General features: G+C 35.4%; 1 protein-coding gene across 1 annotated transcript in view; it reads right to left on the bottom strand.

The window, feature by feature from the left end:
- Nucleotides 1-15,168, bottom strand: part of LOC114648382 (leucine-rich repeat and fibronectin type-III domain-containing protein 2) — a 131,639-nt gene that overhangs the window by 2,815 nt on the left and 113,656 nt on the right. Inside the window, exon 2 of the mRNA XM_028797370.2 lies at nt 12,234-13,629. Coding sequence (XP_028653203.1) covers nt 12,234-13,609 — 1,376 coding nt within the window. The 5' untranslated portion in view covers nt 13,610-13,629. The remainder of the gene's footprint in view (nt 1-12,233; nt 13,630-15,168) is intronic.

A 15,168-nucleotide genomic window follows, 5' to 3' on the forward strand; every position in this document is an offset into this window, starting at 1 on the left:
TCATTAATGTGGACCCCAAGTATTTGTTGGGCCACCTCTACCTGCACTCTAGTGATTGGGCAGAGAAGCTCTTTGGTGTGTCAAAAGTCAATAACCAGTTTCTTGGTTTTGTTGATGTTTAGAAGCAGAAGAAGCTCTTTGCACCCAGAAACACACTTTTCCACCTTACTCCAATACTCTGTCTCATCAATATTATCAATGTACCCCATAAGTATAGAATCATCTGGAAATGTATCCAAATGATATAACTGGTGCTATATTTCTAGTCTGAGGTATACAGAGTAAAGAGAAAAGGAGACAGGACTGTTCTTTGTGGTGTTCCAGTGTTGTACACACCCGTATCAGAAACACAATCCTTGATTCTCACAAACTGTGGTCTGGCCAACAGTAGTCCATTGTCCAGGACATCATAGGCTCATCCACCAGCATATTTCAGAGCTTACCCCTTAACAGGGATGGCTGGATGATATTGAAGGCACTGGAGAAATCAAAAACATACAGTAATCCTCACAGTGTTGTCAGCTTTGCTCAGGTGAGAAAAAGCCTTGTGGAGCACATAGATAATTGCATTCTTTACTCCAATCTTTGTCTGATAGGCAAACTGCAGTTGGCTCACGTGGGCTACCACAAGATTAATTAGGCATGTATCTAAAATAATTCACAATATATTTGACTTTTGTGAGAATCTACCATTATGGTAAGAATATCCAAATTCCAATCTCAATTTATGACATTACTTTTCTGTTCTGCCTTTTTGCTGCCTTATCACATTTTGCTGCTATAAGTTTCAAAAGCAAAGGAAGCAAAATAGGTAGACAGAGCTGGCAGATGACCCTTTTTTGTCAGTGTTTGCTGCCCTCACAGACAGAAATGGAACAATGTGTAGGGACAGAGTTAAAAACAGATAGAGAGAGAAAAATATATAGGAAGTATATGTTTGGAATTAATATTGTCAAAAGGTGTTTCAAAAGTGGCATTTCAAAGTATGGTTTAAATATTTTTTGTTTATGTAGGACAACCGTGACAAATGAAACGTGTCAAATTTGATTGCCACATTCTGCTACCAAGTGTTCATGTCTAAGATAAGTTCAGTCTGTTCCTTGGCCACTTTATACAACCACAAGAAATTCAGGGTCATCTGAAATATCTGGTTTTAATATTAAAAGACATAAATATTAAGTAAAGTATTGTCTAAACATAAGAAATTGCAATAACACAAACAACTCAAAGCCTGACTAATCACATGCAAGCTACTGTATATTAAATGACAAGCCATTCAAATCTTTCAAGTAACAAAATAGTCATATGGTGTAAAATGCATAAATCACGAGTAAATATTGCAACAATTTTATAATAAACCTGAGAAACACAGACTCTCAAAGAAAAGAAAATGGCAATTGCTGAAGTCACAATGAGTAAATGAGACTTCCACAGCTGCTTATTAAATGCACCTATTTTCCATATATGCTTATTATTGCAATTTGACTTTTCTCTAATCACAAATTTCCATTGCATATGTTTTAAAACCTACACATGCACCAAGATCATAATGAAGATAACAGTACATACAAATATTATAATTATAAAAAGTTTCAAATCTCAAGATAGAATCTGATAACATTTTCGGCTCATGACATTTTTTTAAATAATATGCATCTGAAAATTCCAGCAAATCACAGTAATGTGAATTTCCCCTTGGGATTAATAAAGTATCTATCTGTCTATCTATCTATCTATCTAATGGAAAATTATGGAAAAAGCACTACAGAAGTTGAAACTGGCAGAGAATATAATGAATATTCATTAACTGGAAGAAATTTACATACAAAATACTAATCAAAGGGAGAATGTGAGAACAATAAAATAACTCATATATATGGACAGTATCTAGGTAGTACTGTATATCACTTTGACTCACTAGGACACAATTCTGTGTTAGTTATGGGGGACAAAGTTCTTGTCCTCATTAATTATAACATTCTGGAGACTCTTTGTTCATGTTCAAATAACAAATTGGGAATAAACTACTGAAGTGAGCATGGCGAAATGGACTGCTTTCATTAAAGCTAGTCAACTTTGATAGCGTTTGAGAAAAACTGACTACTTGTAAACAAGCAGATTGACAGACATGAGAACTCTCTGCTTAAACAATGCCTTTTCTGAAATAATCTGCTACACTGGTATATGGTTTACGAAGTAATAATATTTAACATGAGAACTATGAGCCTTACCTTCAAAGTTTCAAGATAACTGAAGGGAGTTTAAGAAAACGTGTAAGCGTGCAAGTTTTATATTTTTTTTTTTACATTTTAGCTATGTTCATTTCCACAATATATCTATAGATATATATATCTATAGATATATATATATATATATATAATTTATATATATATATAAAGTGATTTTGTGCTAAAAGTTTGCAGATACACATTTTATTTTTAGATTGTTCTTTAATTTTCTACTGCAGTGTTGTTCACATGTTAAATCCATCCACACTTGTCATTGTCAACAGAAATGTGAAAAGGTGTTTGACACTTAGTCTAGACATTGAAAAAAATATGTAATAAAATTAATTATCTTCATCTTCATTTTGTTGTCATAAATACAACTATAAAAAGAAGAACATGTGATTTGTGAAAGTGGGTGATTTCCATTTTGAACTTGACATGTTATAATACGTTTTGCAGAATTGCTGCATATTTGCCCTTCTGTGTTAGTTGCCACAGCTGTTAGTCACTCAGGGAGAAGTGATTTTGTTCTTTTTTTAATACACAATTACTTTCTAATACTTCACTTAAAGAAATTGTTGTGATTTTGAAACCTAAGTTTAAAATAAATTATGGAAAGTACAGTATTTACTACACACACACACATTATAGTTTGTAAAGAAAGTCTTTAAAACAGTCTTTCTGTAATTATATAGAGAACCAGATGTCAACAAGTACTGTAGTGGTAGATGTTAACGTACTGTGACATTTTAGGTTGCTTTTAGAATTATTGCAAAAATAAGAAACATGCTAGTATGTCATATACTCACAAGCAAAATAAGGAAAAGGTAGAAAACCATTCACCTTGTGACTATCTGATAATGGATGGATGGATGGATGATAGACAGAATTCTGTTCTTTTTTATTGATGTATTAATGAAGATTGTATCTATCTGTTTTAGATAAGGCTTAAATGAGGTACTGCAAATCTGCATCTATTACTTATTTACTCTTATGTAAGAAGACTTTAAATAGTTTTGGTCTTTAGAACATTAGAACACTAGACGAGAACAGGCCATTCAGCCCAACAAAGCTTGCCAGTCCTATCCACTTATTTCTTCCAAAAAACATCGAGTCGAGTTTTGAAAGTCCCTAAAGTCTTACTGTCTACCACACTACTTAACAACCAAACTTACCTAATGTTTGTGTGAAATTTACCCTTAACAAGTTTCCAACTGTGTCCTCTTGTTCTTGATGAACTAATTTTAAAATAACAGTCTTGATCCATTGTACTAATTCCCTTCATAATTTTAAACACTTCAATCATGTCACCTCTTAATCTTCTTTTGCTTAAACTGTATAGGCTCAGCTCTTTTAATCTTTCCTCATAATTCAACCCCTGTATCCCAGCATTCAGCCTAGTTGCTCTTCTCTGGACCTTTTCTTGTGCTGCTATGTCATTTTTGTAGCCTGGAGACCAAAACTGCACACAGTACTCAAAATGAGGCCTCACCAGTGCATTATAAAAGTTGAGCATAACCTCCTTGGACTTGTACTCCACACACCGTGCTATATAACCTAACATTCTGTTAGCCGTTAGCTTCTTAATGGCTTCTGACCATTGTCGGGAAGTCGATAGCTTAGAGTCCACTATGATTCCTAAATCCTTCTCATAAGGTGTACTCTCGATTTTCCGACCACCCATTGTGTATTCAAACCTAACATTTTTACTTCCTATGTGTAATACTTTAATTTTACTGATTAAATTTCATCTGCCACAAATCTACCCAAGCCTATATGCTATCAAAGTCCTTCTGTAATGATATAACGGATTCCAAAGTATCTGCTAATCCACCTATCTTGGTATCATCTGCAAACTGTAACCAGCTTGTTACTTATATTCCTATCATTTACATATATATTAAAAACAGCACTGGCCCTTAGCACTGACCCCTGTGGAACACACTCTTAACATCAGCCAATTCTGAAGAGGTTCCTCACACCATCACCCTCTGCTTCCTGTGTTTGAGCCAATTCTGCAAGCATCTAAAAACATCACCCTGAACTCCCGCTTCTTTTAATTTGATGCCCAACCTCTCATGTGGCACCTTATCAAATGCTTTCTGAAAGTCAAGATAAATAATATCATATGCTCTACTTTGATCATAACCTTTTGTTGCCTCCTCAAAGAATTCCAGCATGTTAGTAAAACACAACCTCCCTCTTCTGAACCCATGCTGACTGTTCAGAATAACTCCTGTCCTTGCCAGGTGTTGCTCAATCTTATCCTTAATAATTCCTTCCATTAATTTTCCTGTGATGCATGTTAAGCTTACTGGCCTATAGTTGCTTGGATCTGCCCTGTCACCCTTTTTATATAATGGGATGATATTTGCCATTTTCCAGTCTCTCGGAATCTCTCCAGTGCGCAGTGACTTCCTAAAAATATGTGTCAAGGGTTTATATATGTATTCACTAGCCTCCTTAAGAACTCGAGGATAAATATTATCTGGTCCTGGTGATTTGTTTTATTTCAGCTTATTTAATCTGAGCAGCACTTCTCCCTCCACAATTTCCAAATCCCTCGGTACCTCCTTAGTAGTCGCGTTTACCTCTGGGAGGTTATCCACTTGCTCACTTGTAAACACCTCAGAAAAATGTAACTTTAGGGCATATGCTATTTCATTTTCTGTATCTTTTAATTCCCCTTTACTATTTCTGATGCACTTGACCTTCTCCTTGACTGTTCTTTTACTACTAAAATACTGAAAGAATCTCTTAGGGTCTTCTTTTGCCTTATCTGCTATATTCCTCTCCAACTGTCTTTTAGCCTCCCTGATATCCTTCTTAATGTTCTCATGTTCTCATACACTCTACAATTTACTTTGCAATCATTAGTATTATATGCCTTATAAAGCAGTTTATTTCTTTGCAACTTCTTTTTTAAATCTTTATTAATCCACCGTGGAGTTTTTAAAAATTTCCTATTAATTCCAAATTTAGGTATATATCTGTCCTGCATTACATGTAAAACATTTTTAAACCTGTTCCACTGCTCCTTGACTGTCTCCACGCTTAAAAGCTTATCCCAGTGTATCCTACTTAGACTTTGTCGCATCTGCTGAAAATTAGCCCTACCAAAGTTCAACTTAACTATTTTAGTCTTTGCATCTGAACTCTTAATACTGAGAATTTTATTACATTTTGGTCACTTGACCCTAGTGGTTCAATCACCTCTACACCCTCAATTCTATCTTGATTATTACAAAATACTAAATCCAGACAGGCTTCACCCAGTGTTGGTGCTTTAACATGCTGTGTTAAAAAACAGTCACTGATTACTTCTAAAAACTCCTGCTCTTGTGCTCCTCTATCTGCAAGGTAATCCCAGTTAATATTTGGATAATTAAACAACAACAAATTTTATTTATATAGCATATTTTCATACAAATAATGTAGCTCAAAGTGCTTAAAGTCCCCCATGAATATAATATCTCCCTGTAAAGTTGCCATTTTGATATTCCTAAAAAGATGTGTGTTGAAATTACTGTCTGAATTGGGTGGTCTATAACACAATTCTAAAATAAGACCTCTTTCCCTAATATTTTCCAGGCGAAGCCACACTAAGTCCTCACTAAGATGGGGTTCATCGTCCAACTGAAGAGGACTTACATTTAAATTCTGTTTGGTATAAACAGCAACCCCACCTCCTTTTCTGTTCTGTCTATCCTTCCTAAAAAATGTGTATCCCTCTGTGTTATACTCATCCCCATCTTTGTTATTTAGCCAGGTTTCCGTTATTGCTGTAATATCATAATTATGCTCTGCTACATACAACTCCACCTCACTTACCTTATTTTTGATACTTCTAGCATTAAGGCAAGCTATTTTTAATGTGTTACTCCTTCTACATTTAAATGTTAGCTTAGAATTTACATTACTATGCATTTTTATTCCTACACCATTGTTTGTTCCTCCTTGTATAGATATAAATCTGGCCTGTCCTAAACTCCCTTCCCCCCATTCCCTAGTTTAAACAATCCTCTACTAGCCTACTCATACGCCTCCCCAATACATTGGTGCCCCTCCAGTTCAGATGTAACCCGTCACGGCAGAACAGGTCAGATCTGTTCCAAAAGGAGCCCGAATGCCCCATAAACCTTCTACCCTGCACCAAGATTTGAGCCACACGTTAAGCCTTCTAATCTCCTCAATATTACCTGGACTGGCGTGTGGCACAGGCAGACCTTCGGAGAAGACTACCTTGTCAGTTCTGCTCCTCAGCTTGGCACCTAACTCTTTGAATTTGGATCGCAGAATTGACAGACAACCCTTATGTATGTCATTTGTTCCAACATGGACAATGACAACTGGATCCACCCCTGCTCTGGCCAAGAGCCTATACACCCTTCCAGGGAGGTCTTCCTAATACTAACACTAATAACATATCTGTAGATGATAATACAGTTACTTGTATTTAATATCGTATATTAAATATGTAATATCAAGTGAAATGGGTCTCAGTTAAGCCATCTCAGATGACTCCAAAGTGATGTTTTGTTAGTAGGTCATTCCAGAAGTGAATAAACACTTAACTGATTCTTTGGAAGTGTTATGAAGACACAAAGAAGTATATGTTAAGGTCTTGTTACATAAGAGTAAATGAGCAATAGATGTATTTTTGCAGTACCGTATTTTATAACACAAGTAAAATTTTTTTTATCAACGTTTTCATACTGTTTGCTCAGCATTGGTCCTCATAAGCCAATTAAATAAGGAAATGTTCTGTTCTCTGTATAGATGTGAGATTAGTAAATTTTCTTGGCCTTTAATACAAACAAGATAAATAACAGATTAAAAAAATCCTATTTCTGGGTGGAGCATTCCTTTAAAGGATTTTTCTTGATTTGAAAAATACAAATGAAAATGTAAATTAAAGAACTGATATAAGTTACATGGTCCTGATGGCATATTCGCTTCAGCTAACTTCGGTGTCTTTGTTCTTTAGAAATCTCTTAATTTAATTCTCCAGCTCATTTTTTAATACAGGTATACACCCTTTGTGACCAAAACCTTACTTCTAAAAATAGTAACACATTAATTTATGTCAATATTATAATATTTTGAGCATTCCTCCTATTATTCTTTGGTTTTTGTTAGATTGTACTATATCACACTGCGTTGCTCTTCTCCAATATTTTTCTTAACATCATTCACAGGAAGGATCATTGACTTACCTTATTTTTTCTAGTTATGCTGTATTATGTGACTTTTTTTTCCAAAATCTAGCACCATTGAATAATATTCATCTCATGCATCATTGATTGTTACGTAACGCATACACAATTGAAATGGTTCCATAAAATCTGTGTACTCTATTTACTGAAACAGGCATGTATAAAGTGATAAGACCTCTGTGGAGTTAGAGAAAGAAAGATCATGCAAACTATAATTTAAATATAAATAAGCCCCAATAAAATTTAAACAGAAACAAAAGGAATTATTCCATAACATTTCCCACAAATAATAGCTTTGTATCAGTCTGCTAGGCACACACTGCTGCATTTTTTTTGTTCTGAAGAAAACATGTTAGACAAATCAGTGAAGTGCAAGAAGATGTAATCTGTTGACAGATATGTATTCATACACTACAGAAAGATTTGAGAACCTGAGTAACCAAATACAGTATATTAGAATGAATTTCATGGTGTTGGAGCTAATAGCATTGCAAATCAACTTTTAGCATTTTGTATACACTTTTTGTGCAATAAATAAATGTGATTGATTGCTAACATTTGGATTAAATTAAAAAAGGTATAAATCAAAACTTGTTTTTCATACCAATGATTTTTTTATTTAATCTTGCTCCTTAAAGGCCCCTTTTTCTGTCACTTTAATTTTTGTACTACTTTAATAATCCAATAAAATCTAACATGTGAAACGTATAGATTTTTCTGCTTGCTATATGAAACCTACCATAGCAAAGAAACACATTACAAGAATAAATCACAGTTTCATTTTAATAGAATGTTAATCATCTAGCACATATAAAAATACATATTATCACTTATAATTTCTCTTCCTGGAATGTCATGTAAATGATCTTGAGCATATTGAAGGGTAACTATTAAAATCTGATATTAATGTATTACATTAACTGGTGTAAGGCAGCAAATTCCTTTTTAGTATATTTTATGCTAATTCATTGCTAAAATGGTCAATACTAGTATTTTCTTGAAAAGTGTAATTTTCAGATTAACTGGTTGTAGAAGTATTGACATTTGAGTTCTTTGTATTTGAGGCGACTCACTAAATGACCCTAAATATGTAAGGTGAACTACTTGTGTTGCTGTCATAGCGTATCTATTTATTGATTTATAATATATGTGTATACTTTAATAACCTCATGTTAATGTTCATTGTAAAAATGCAAAAAGTGTGTACAATCTGGTTTATGTGTGTTTTTCCAAAGAATATTCTTATAAAAAAAGTAAATCAATATAATAAAAGGACATTATTTCAAGATTGTTTAACAGCTTTAATAAAAAATAAAGCTCTCTCTTTCCAAATGTCTAAATTGGATAGTCACCAGACCCTGTGCCCCTGCCTTGCAAAAAGCAGGTACAAAAAAAAAATGAATGAATGTTTCTTTGTACATTTGTCTGTCCAATAACATGCAGGTTGCAGATGAATAAAGAAGCACATTTACTATGTTAAGTGATTTTCCAGCAACACTATAAGACAGGTGAAATGTCTAGCAAGGCAAATCCTGCCGCAAATGTAAAATGTGTTTGCTAGCTGTAAATGACAAGTAAGCTACAGAGCCCATAAAATATGGGACAAATTTTTGCCCTTATAGTTTATGTAAGGGATATATTTGCAGAGTTCCAGCAGATTGGAATTCTCATTAATTTAGACAAAGTAACATGGGCAATATTTTAAAAATGTTTTATATCATTCAGGGTTTTTTTTTTTTTTTTTGCTTTTCTAATAATAAACTAGGCTTCACATAGACAGGTAATATTCTGTATGTTTTTATTATACCATTTTTTTATATTCTTCTGGTTTATTTTAAGTTTTTCTTTAATTGCAATCATCTCCCATTATTGCCTACAATTATATTAAGTACTACTTTCTTCATTTTAATACGATAAAATCCTCTCTCTTTACAAATTATTCTTTTTCAGATTATCATTTTACAATAGAGCTTCTGCCCTTTTCAATTTGCTGTCACTTCTTTATGATTTAGAACTGTCTTTCAGCAGCTTCTCTTTTGAAATGTATTATAATTTAATCTTATTCCACACTACTTTTTCTTTTTTATCATATAATTTAAATGTGGTAAGCTGGAAATTAATATCGTTTTGAGCATTTTATTTTAATATATATATATGTGTGAACTGAAATCACTTTTTACTTCAAAGTACAGTATTTGTGTTAGCTCTTAATCTTCAGTATTATTTTTGAGGTTTTCATACTGCATTCATATAACATTTTCATGTTAATGGTTTAAAACAAAGACTACCTGGACTAACCTGAGGGCTAAAACATTTGGCATCCTCTGGATGAACAGTTATATAAATTTGATTAAAATTCTACTTATCATACTTTTGTTTATTTCCCATACCTGCTTATTATTGTATATTTTACCAATACCCCTTTAACCAATGCTACATTTATTACAAATTTTAGTAGCCAGTGACTTGGCTACAATGTCAAGCTCCATTATCCAGTTCAGGTTCATGAAGGTGGGATTCAATCCTACTTTACCATTCCCAAACACAAGTCAAGATCTAACGCTGGATGGGCACACAGGCATACAAACTCACTCAAATGTGCAAAGTAAAGCTATCCATTAGGTTAATTTGCATGCTCTGCTCTGCCAGAGCAACAACCTAAAGAAAAAATGAACTTATTAACAATAAAAAGTTATATATTTTATTCAAACTTCCAATATCACTATTAATGGGAAATTGATGGCTTCATTGAGTACTGTGACTAAATATTCAATCTGTTTAACATTGGCTTCAGTTTCAATTAACAGAACACCATGTTTGATGGTGATGGATCTTATTATAGGCACAGTAAAGAAAACAAAATTCTTCCACAATGAGGTGCTTGTATTAAGTAGAAAAGCAGAATGTAGAGACCAAGATATGCCATCTCTGTATAACAAGCCAAATTTTCCTCTGGAGACAAATATTTCATCTCTCTCTCTCTGTGAGGCCAATTACAATACATTTGGTGATTAGTATATTATTTTTACCTTTCATGGATAACATATATATTTTTTAATTGGATTCACATTTATTAATTTATTTAGTTGTTTTTTTCTTATCTTATTCTAATAGAGTATTTTGGGGAACTGGAGCCTATGTCATTGAGTACTATATAATAATTATTCAGTATTTTTTACAGTATTCCTCAAAAAGCTCACTCTTGTTCCAAAATGAAAAGAAGACTTTGTTACTTTGCCATTTTTTGAACAGGTGTATAAATTTAATTTGTCTTCTGAATTTTGCATCAAGAGTAATTGTTAATTTAATTTACTCATAAGGTTTAAGACTCAAAATAATATTGTCTACTTCTAGATTAATGGTATACTGCATAAAACACCAAATAGCATGACTTGAGGCACAGAACTTAGCTGAACATCATCAACAACGTAACAAGGAGGGATAGGGAAAAACCTGTCAGTGAAACACTGAGCACAATGAAAGTACTGTGACCTTGAGCACATCATTTGCCATAGCAAAACTTTGCTATTGAAACATTACTATGTGATAAAGCAAGGAAGGTGGTAATATGCCACAGAAGCCATTGCTCGGCAATAAAACAGATCGCTGATTACAGCTGATAATGGAAACAGAGCATCACTATGTATTGCATAATGCCATGTCACTCTGCTTTTCTCACTGGTGCTGTGCACAGAAAGCTGGAGGGTGATTTTGCTCCATTAGGGGTCAGGATGTAGTAAGTTGACAGTTATGATGGCTATCTCTATTTATGTTTGACTTTTATTTCTTCCCTGCATTTTGTAATGATGCCCTTATTTTGTATATTTTAGTTATATTTGTTCCAAGACCCCAGTAGTGGATATACACTGTGTGAAGTCATTGACTTCCTAATAAGACTGGTGCAAGTACCTTTTAGTGTGGGCAACTCAGTTTGAGGAAACTTTCACTAGTTTTATGATTCACTCTTGCAATTTAGATAGATTTTTAAAATCTCAAACCAGGGTATGCCCAGGTTTGGACAAATCTGCTGAAGGGACACTTGGTTCTGCCCAACTGCTGATTTAAGTTAACTTGTGCCTTAAGTTAAAATATTACTACATGGCTTCTATGTTTATTATATCAATCCAGAAATTCCCAACAAATAATATATACTTTTTACAGAAATGAAGCAAGCTCAACTAACTTTTACTGACTTTGTTTTACCAATGTTAACGTCTTGTTTATTCAAGCCACTGCTTACTAACAATAACACATAAATACATGATTGTAAAGTTGCTGCTCCTTTTCAGTTTTTCTTTTCATTTATACTGAAGTGGGCCATTTCTTTTTGTTACTGACATAATAGAATTAATGATGTGTTCTGTGTAAACCTTTTTTGGCTAGCTGGAATTTTATGCTGTCAGTATACAGAAAAAAAGACCCCCCCAAATATTCCTTCATTATTTAACCAGGGAAACAGTGCGTATCCCAGATCCTGCTATCTGTAACATCTATTTTTTTTATCAGATTTTAATACATATAAAATGCCCCTTTTTATTTTCTTCTGGAAAGCTTACACCTTTAACAGACAAAGTGTACAATCGCTTTTTACTTCTCAGCTTATTCATATTAAAAAGATTTATTATAATGTTTTCAATTTGCACACTTAGTCACAGGAAAATAAAGCAAAACAAAATAAAAAACACTGTCAAACTTCAATGACCAATCCACCCAACTAACCTGACAAATGTATGAAATGTAAGAATCTGTTTATTGGAATGTGTGTCAACCAGTAACATTATTACATTACCTGTAAATAAGAACTTCATCATCAGAGCAGTTATACTGTAGTTGGTACATTTTTACTTTTGGTGCTGATTTACTGACTGCCCATTTCACCAATGCTGAAACTGAAGTCACCTCTGATACAGAAACAACTCTTTCTGGTGTGGTCTTTGCCTCTCCTTTGCTGCTTTTTGTTGAGCTGGTTATATCTGACAGTCTTGACTTGGGTTGTGAGGTACGATTTGTCCCATTGCTGAGGTGGGGAAGTTGTATGATGGAGAGTTCAACGGATGCTGTGGACTCTCCAGCAGCATTGGCAGCAATGCAAGTGAAAGTTCCATAATCCTTGGAAGTTGTGATCACAATATCTAAAGTGCCATTGTCATAGACTACAGCTCTTGAGGAGTTTCCAATTAGTCTGTCATCAGGGGCCACCCAGTGAATAACTGGTGGTGGATCTCCTATGGCTTTGCACCTTAAACTTGCAGTCTGGCCTTCTAGCACTAGAAGTTTATGGGTATGTTGAGTAATGAGAGGAGGCTCACACACAAACTCTTCTTCCTTCACATACCAAAAATACCTTCCTTTGAGACTTGGTGGAGATGCACATGTTTCCATGTCATCCTCTCTGTCTAATCTCCTAAGCCAAAGAAGCTCACAATTACAATGTAAAGGATTTCCTCCAAAACTGAGTGTCAGTGGTGGAGCATAAGGCGTTGTGAGCACCACATTGTTTTGTGAGCGAGCAAATATTGGATCAGGAGGGAGTTTTTGCAGTCTGTTGGATGTTAAATCCAGCCTAGCCAGTTTCTGGAGGTCAGTGAAAGTACCTTCTGCTATATAATCAATAAGATTGTGGTCCAGACTCAGCTGATGCAGGTTAACCATCTTTCTGACAGAGTCCCATGGAATGCTTTGGAGATTGTTATATGAAAGGTCCAGGTCCTCCATTGTCAGTAGAATGTCGTCAAAAGCTTCATTTGAGATACGATTTAGCTGATTATTGTTAAGGATGAGATGCTGTATATTGATGAGTCCCCTGAGGACATCTGACCCAAGCTCTGTCAAGCGATTGCTGTCCAAATGCAGTGAACGTAGAGTCTCAAGATCAATAAAAGAAAATGGCTGTATTGAGCTAATAGTATTTCGGGATAACGTTAAGTCCACTAATCCCGTCATGTTGGCAAAATCTTGTTGGGTAATTCGTATAATGTAGTTGCCCCCCAAACGAAGCTCCACAGTCCTACGGTCAATGTCAGGAGGCACAAAGAGAAGGCCCTTTGAAGGACAGAGGGTTCCTAATGATTCAGACAAGTTCTGGCATACACAGTATTTTGGGCATGCGTAGACCATCATTGCTGTGGTTCCAAGAATCAGGAGGCTGCAGAGCGCTTTGTCCATGTTAAATCATGCAGTGGGACCTAAAATAGAAAGGACAGAAATATAAATCTTGATGTAACACAATTGCTAAATATTTCGGAACATCTGCAGTGAAATTAAATCCAGTTTTTCAGACAGGATCCAGGTTTAAATAGATTTTCATTACTGAAATACACCATAACTGAAAGGAACCTTTTTTCCTTAATGACTTTTCCCTGTGCCCTGGATTTCATCCCTTTAGAGATGTAGTTACATAAATAAGAAAATGGTAAATGCATATCTGTGGTCTGTTCCAATTCTCTGAAGAGTCTGCATGGTCTTAAAATATGTACTAGTTTATCAGAATTTGTGGTCAAAAGGCCAAGCTCTCATTTACAATAAAAAAAGAAGTGCAAATAAACACTCCAATCAGTTGGTAATACATAACTAGAATTTCATTATTCTGTTAGTAACCCCTGTGTCTGTATGAGTTTTCTTTAAGTACTAGCAGCTAGTATGAGTGAGTGTGAATATGCCCTGTAATCATACGACATCCTTCCCCATTGCTGAAAGCATCAGCTCTGTCTTCCTGTGATCCTGTAGTTGAAAAGGTCAGTTCAGAAAATAGCAGTATAAATATCTAGCCTTATAATATGATAGGGAAGCAACAGTACCAGACTGAGAGCCTTTATATTTGGTTTTCCTATTGACACTGATTATAAATTTAAATAACATGAATTAGAATTTTGTTGACATTTCTTACACTCTTTCAAAGAGTAGCTTAGTAGTAGATACTAATGAATATTTTGCATATTGTATACCTATCTGCTTCATTTTCATGACAAGGTCATTGGCAGTTTTATTTACTGTTGTCGTGGCAGAAACATGCTGTTCAAAGAAGGCACATAGATTTTCAGGAAGGGAGAATCAAGTTTATTGTGTGATGCATACACAGATCAAAATCAAATGAAATGAGCAATTAGCAAATTCAGCAAGCTTACGTTTATTAAAATTATTATCACTTATAATATCTTCCCATGGGCTCACCACCTATGGGAGGGGCCAAGGAGGTCGGGTGCAGTGTGAGTTGGGTGGTGGCCGAAGGCGGGGACCTTGGCGGTCCGATCCTCGGCTACAGAAACTGGCTCTTGGGACGTGGAATGTCACCTCTCTGAAGGGGAAGGAGCCTGAGCTAGTGCGCGAAGTTGAGAGGTTCCGGCTAGATATAGTCGGGCTCACCTCGACGCACAGCTTGGACTCTGGAACCAATCTCCTTGAGAGGGGCTGGACTCTCTACCACTCTGGAGTTGCCCCCGGTGAGAGGCGCCGAGCAGGTGTGGGTATACTTATTGCCCCCCAACTTGGAGCCTGTACATTGGGGTTTACCCCGGTGGACGAGAGGGTAGCCTCCCTTCGCCTTCGGGTGGGGGGACGGGTCCTAACTGTTGTTTGTGCGTATGCACCGAACAGCAGTTCGGAGTACCCACCCTTTTTGGAGTCCCTGGAGGGGGTGCTAGAGGGCATACCTTCTGGGGACTCCCTCGTTCTGCTGGGAGACTTCAATGCTCACGTGGGCAATGACAGTGAGACCTGGAAGGGCG

The sequence above is a fragment of the Erpetoichthys calabaricus genome, chromosome 3 (assembly GCF_900747795.2).
Source record: "Erpetoichthys calabaricus chromosome 3, fErpCal1.3, whole genome shotgun sequence".
NCBI lineage: Eukaryota > Metazoa > Chordata > Cladistia > Polypteriformes > Polypteridae > Erpetoichthys > Erpetoichthys calabaricus.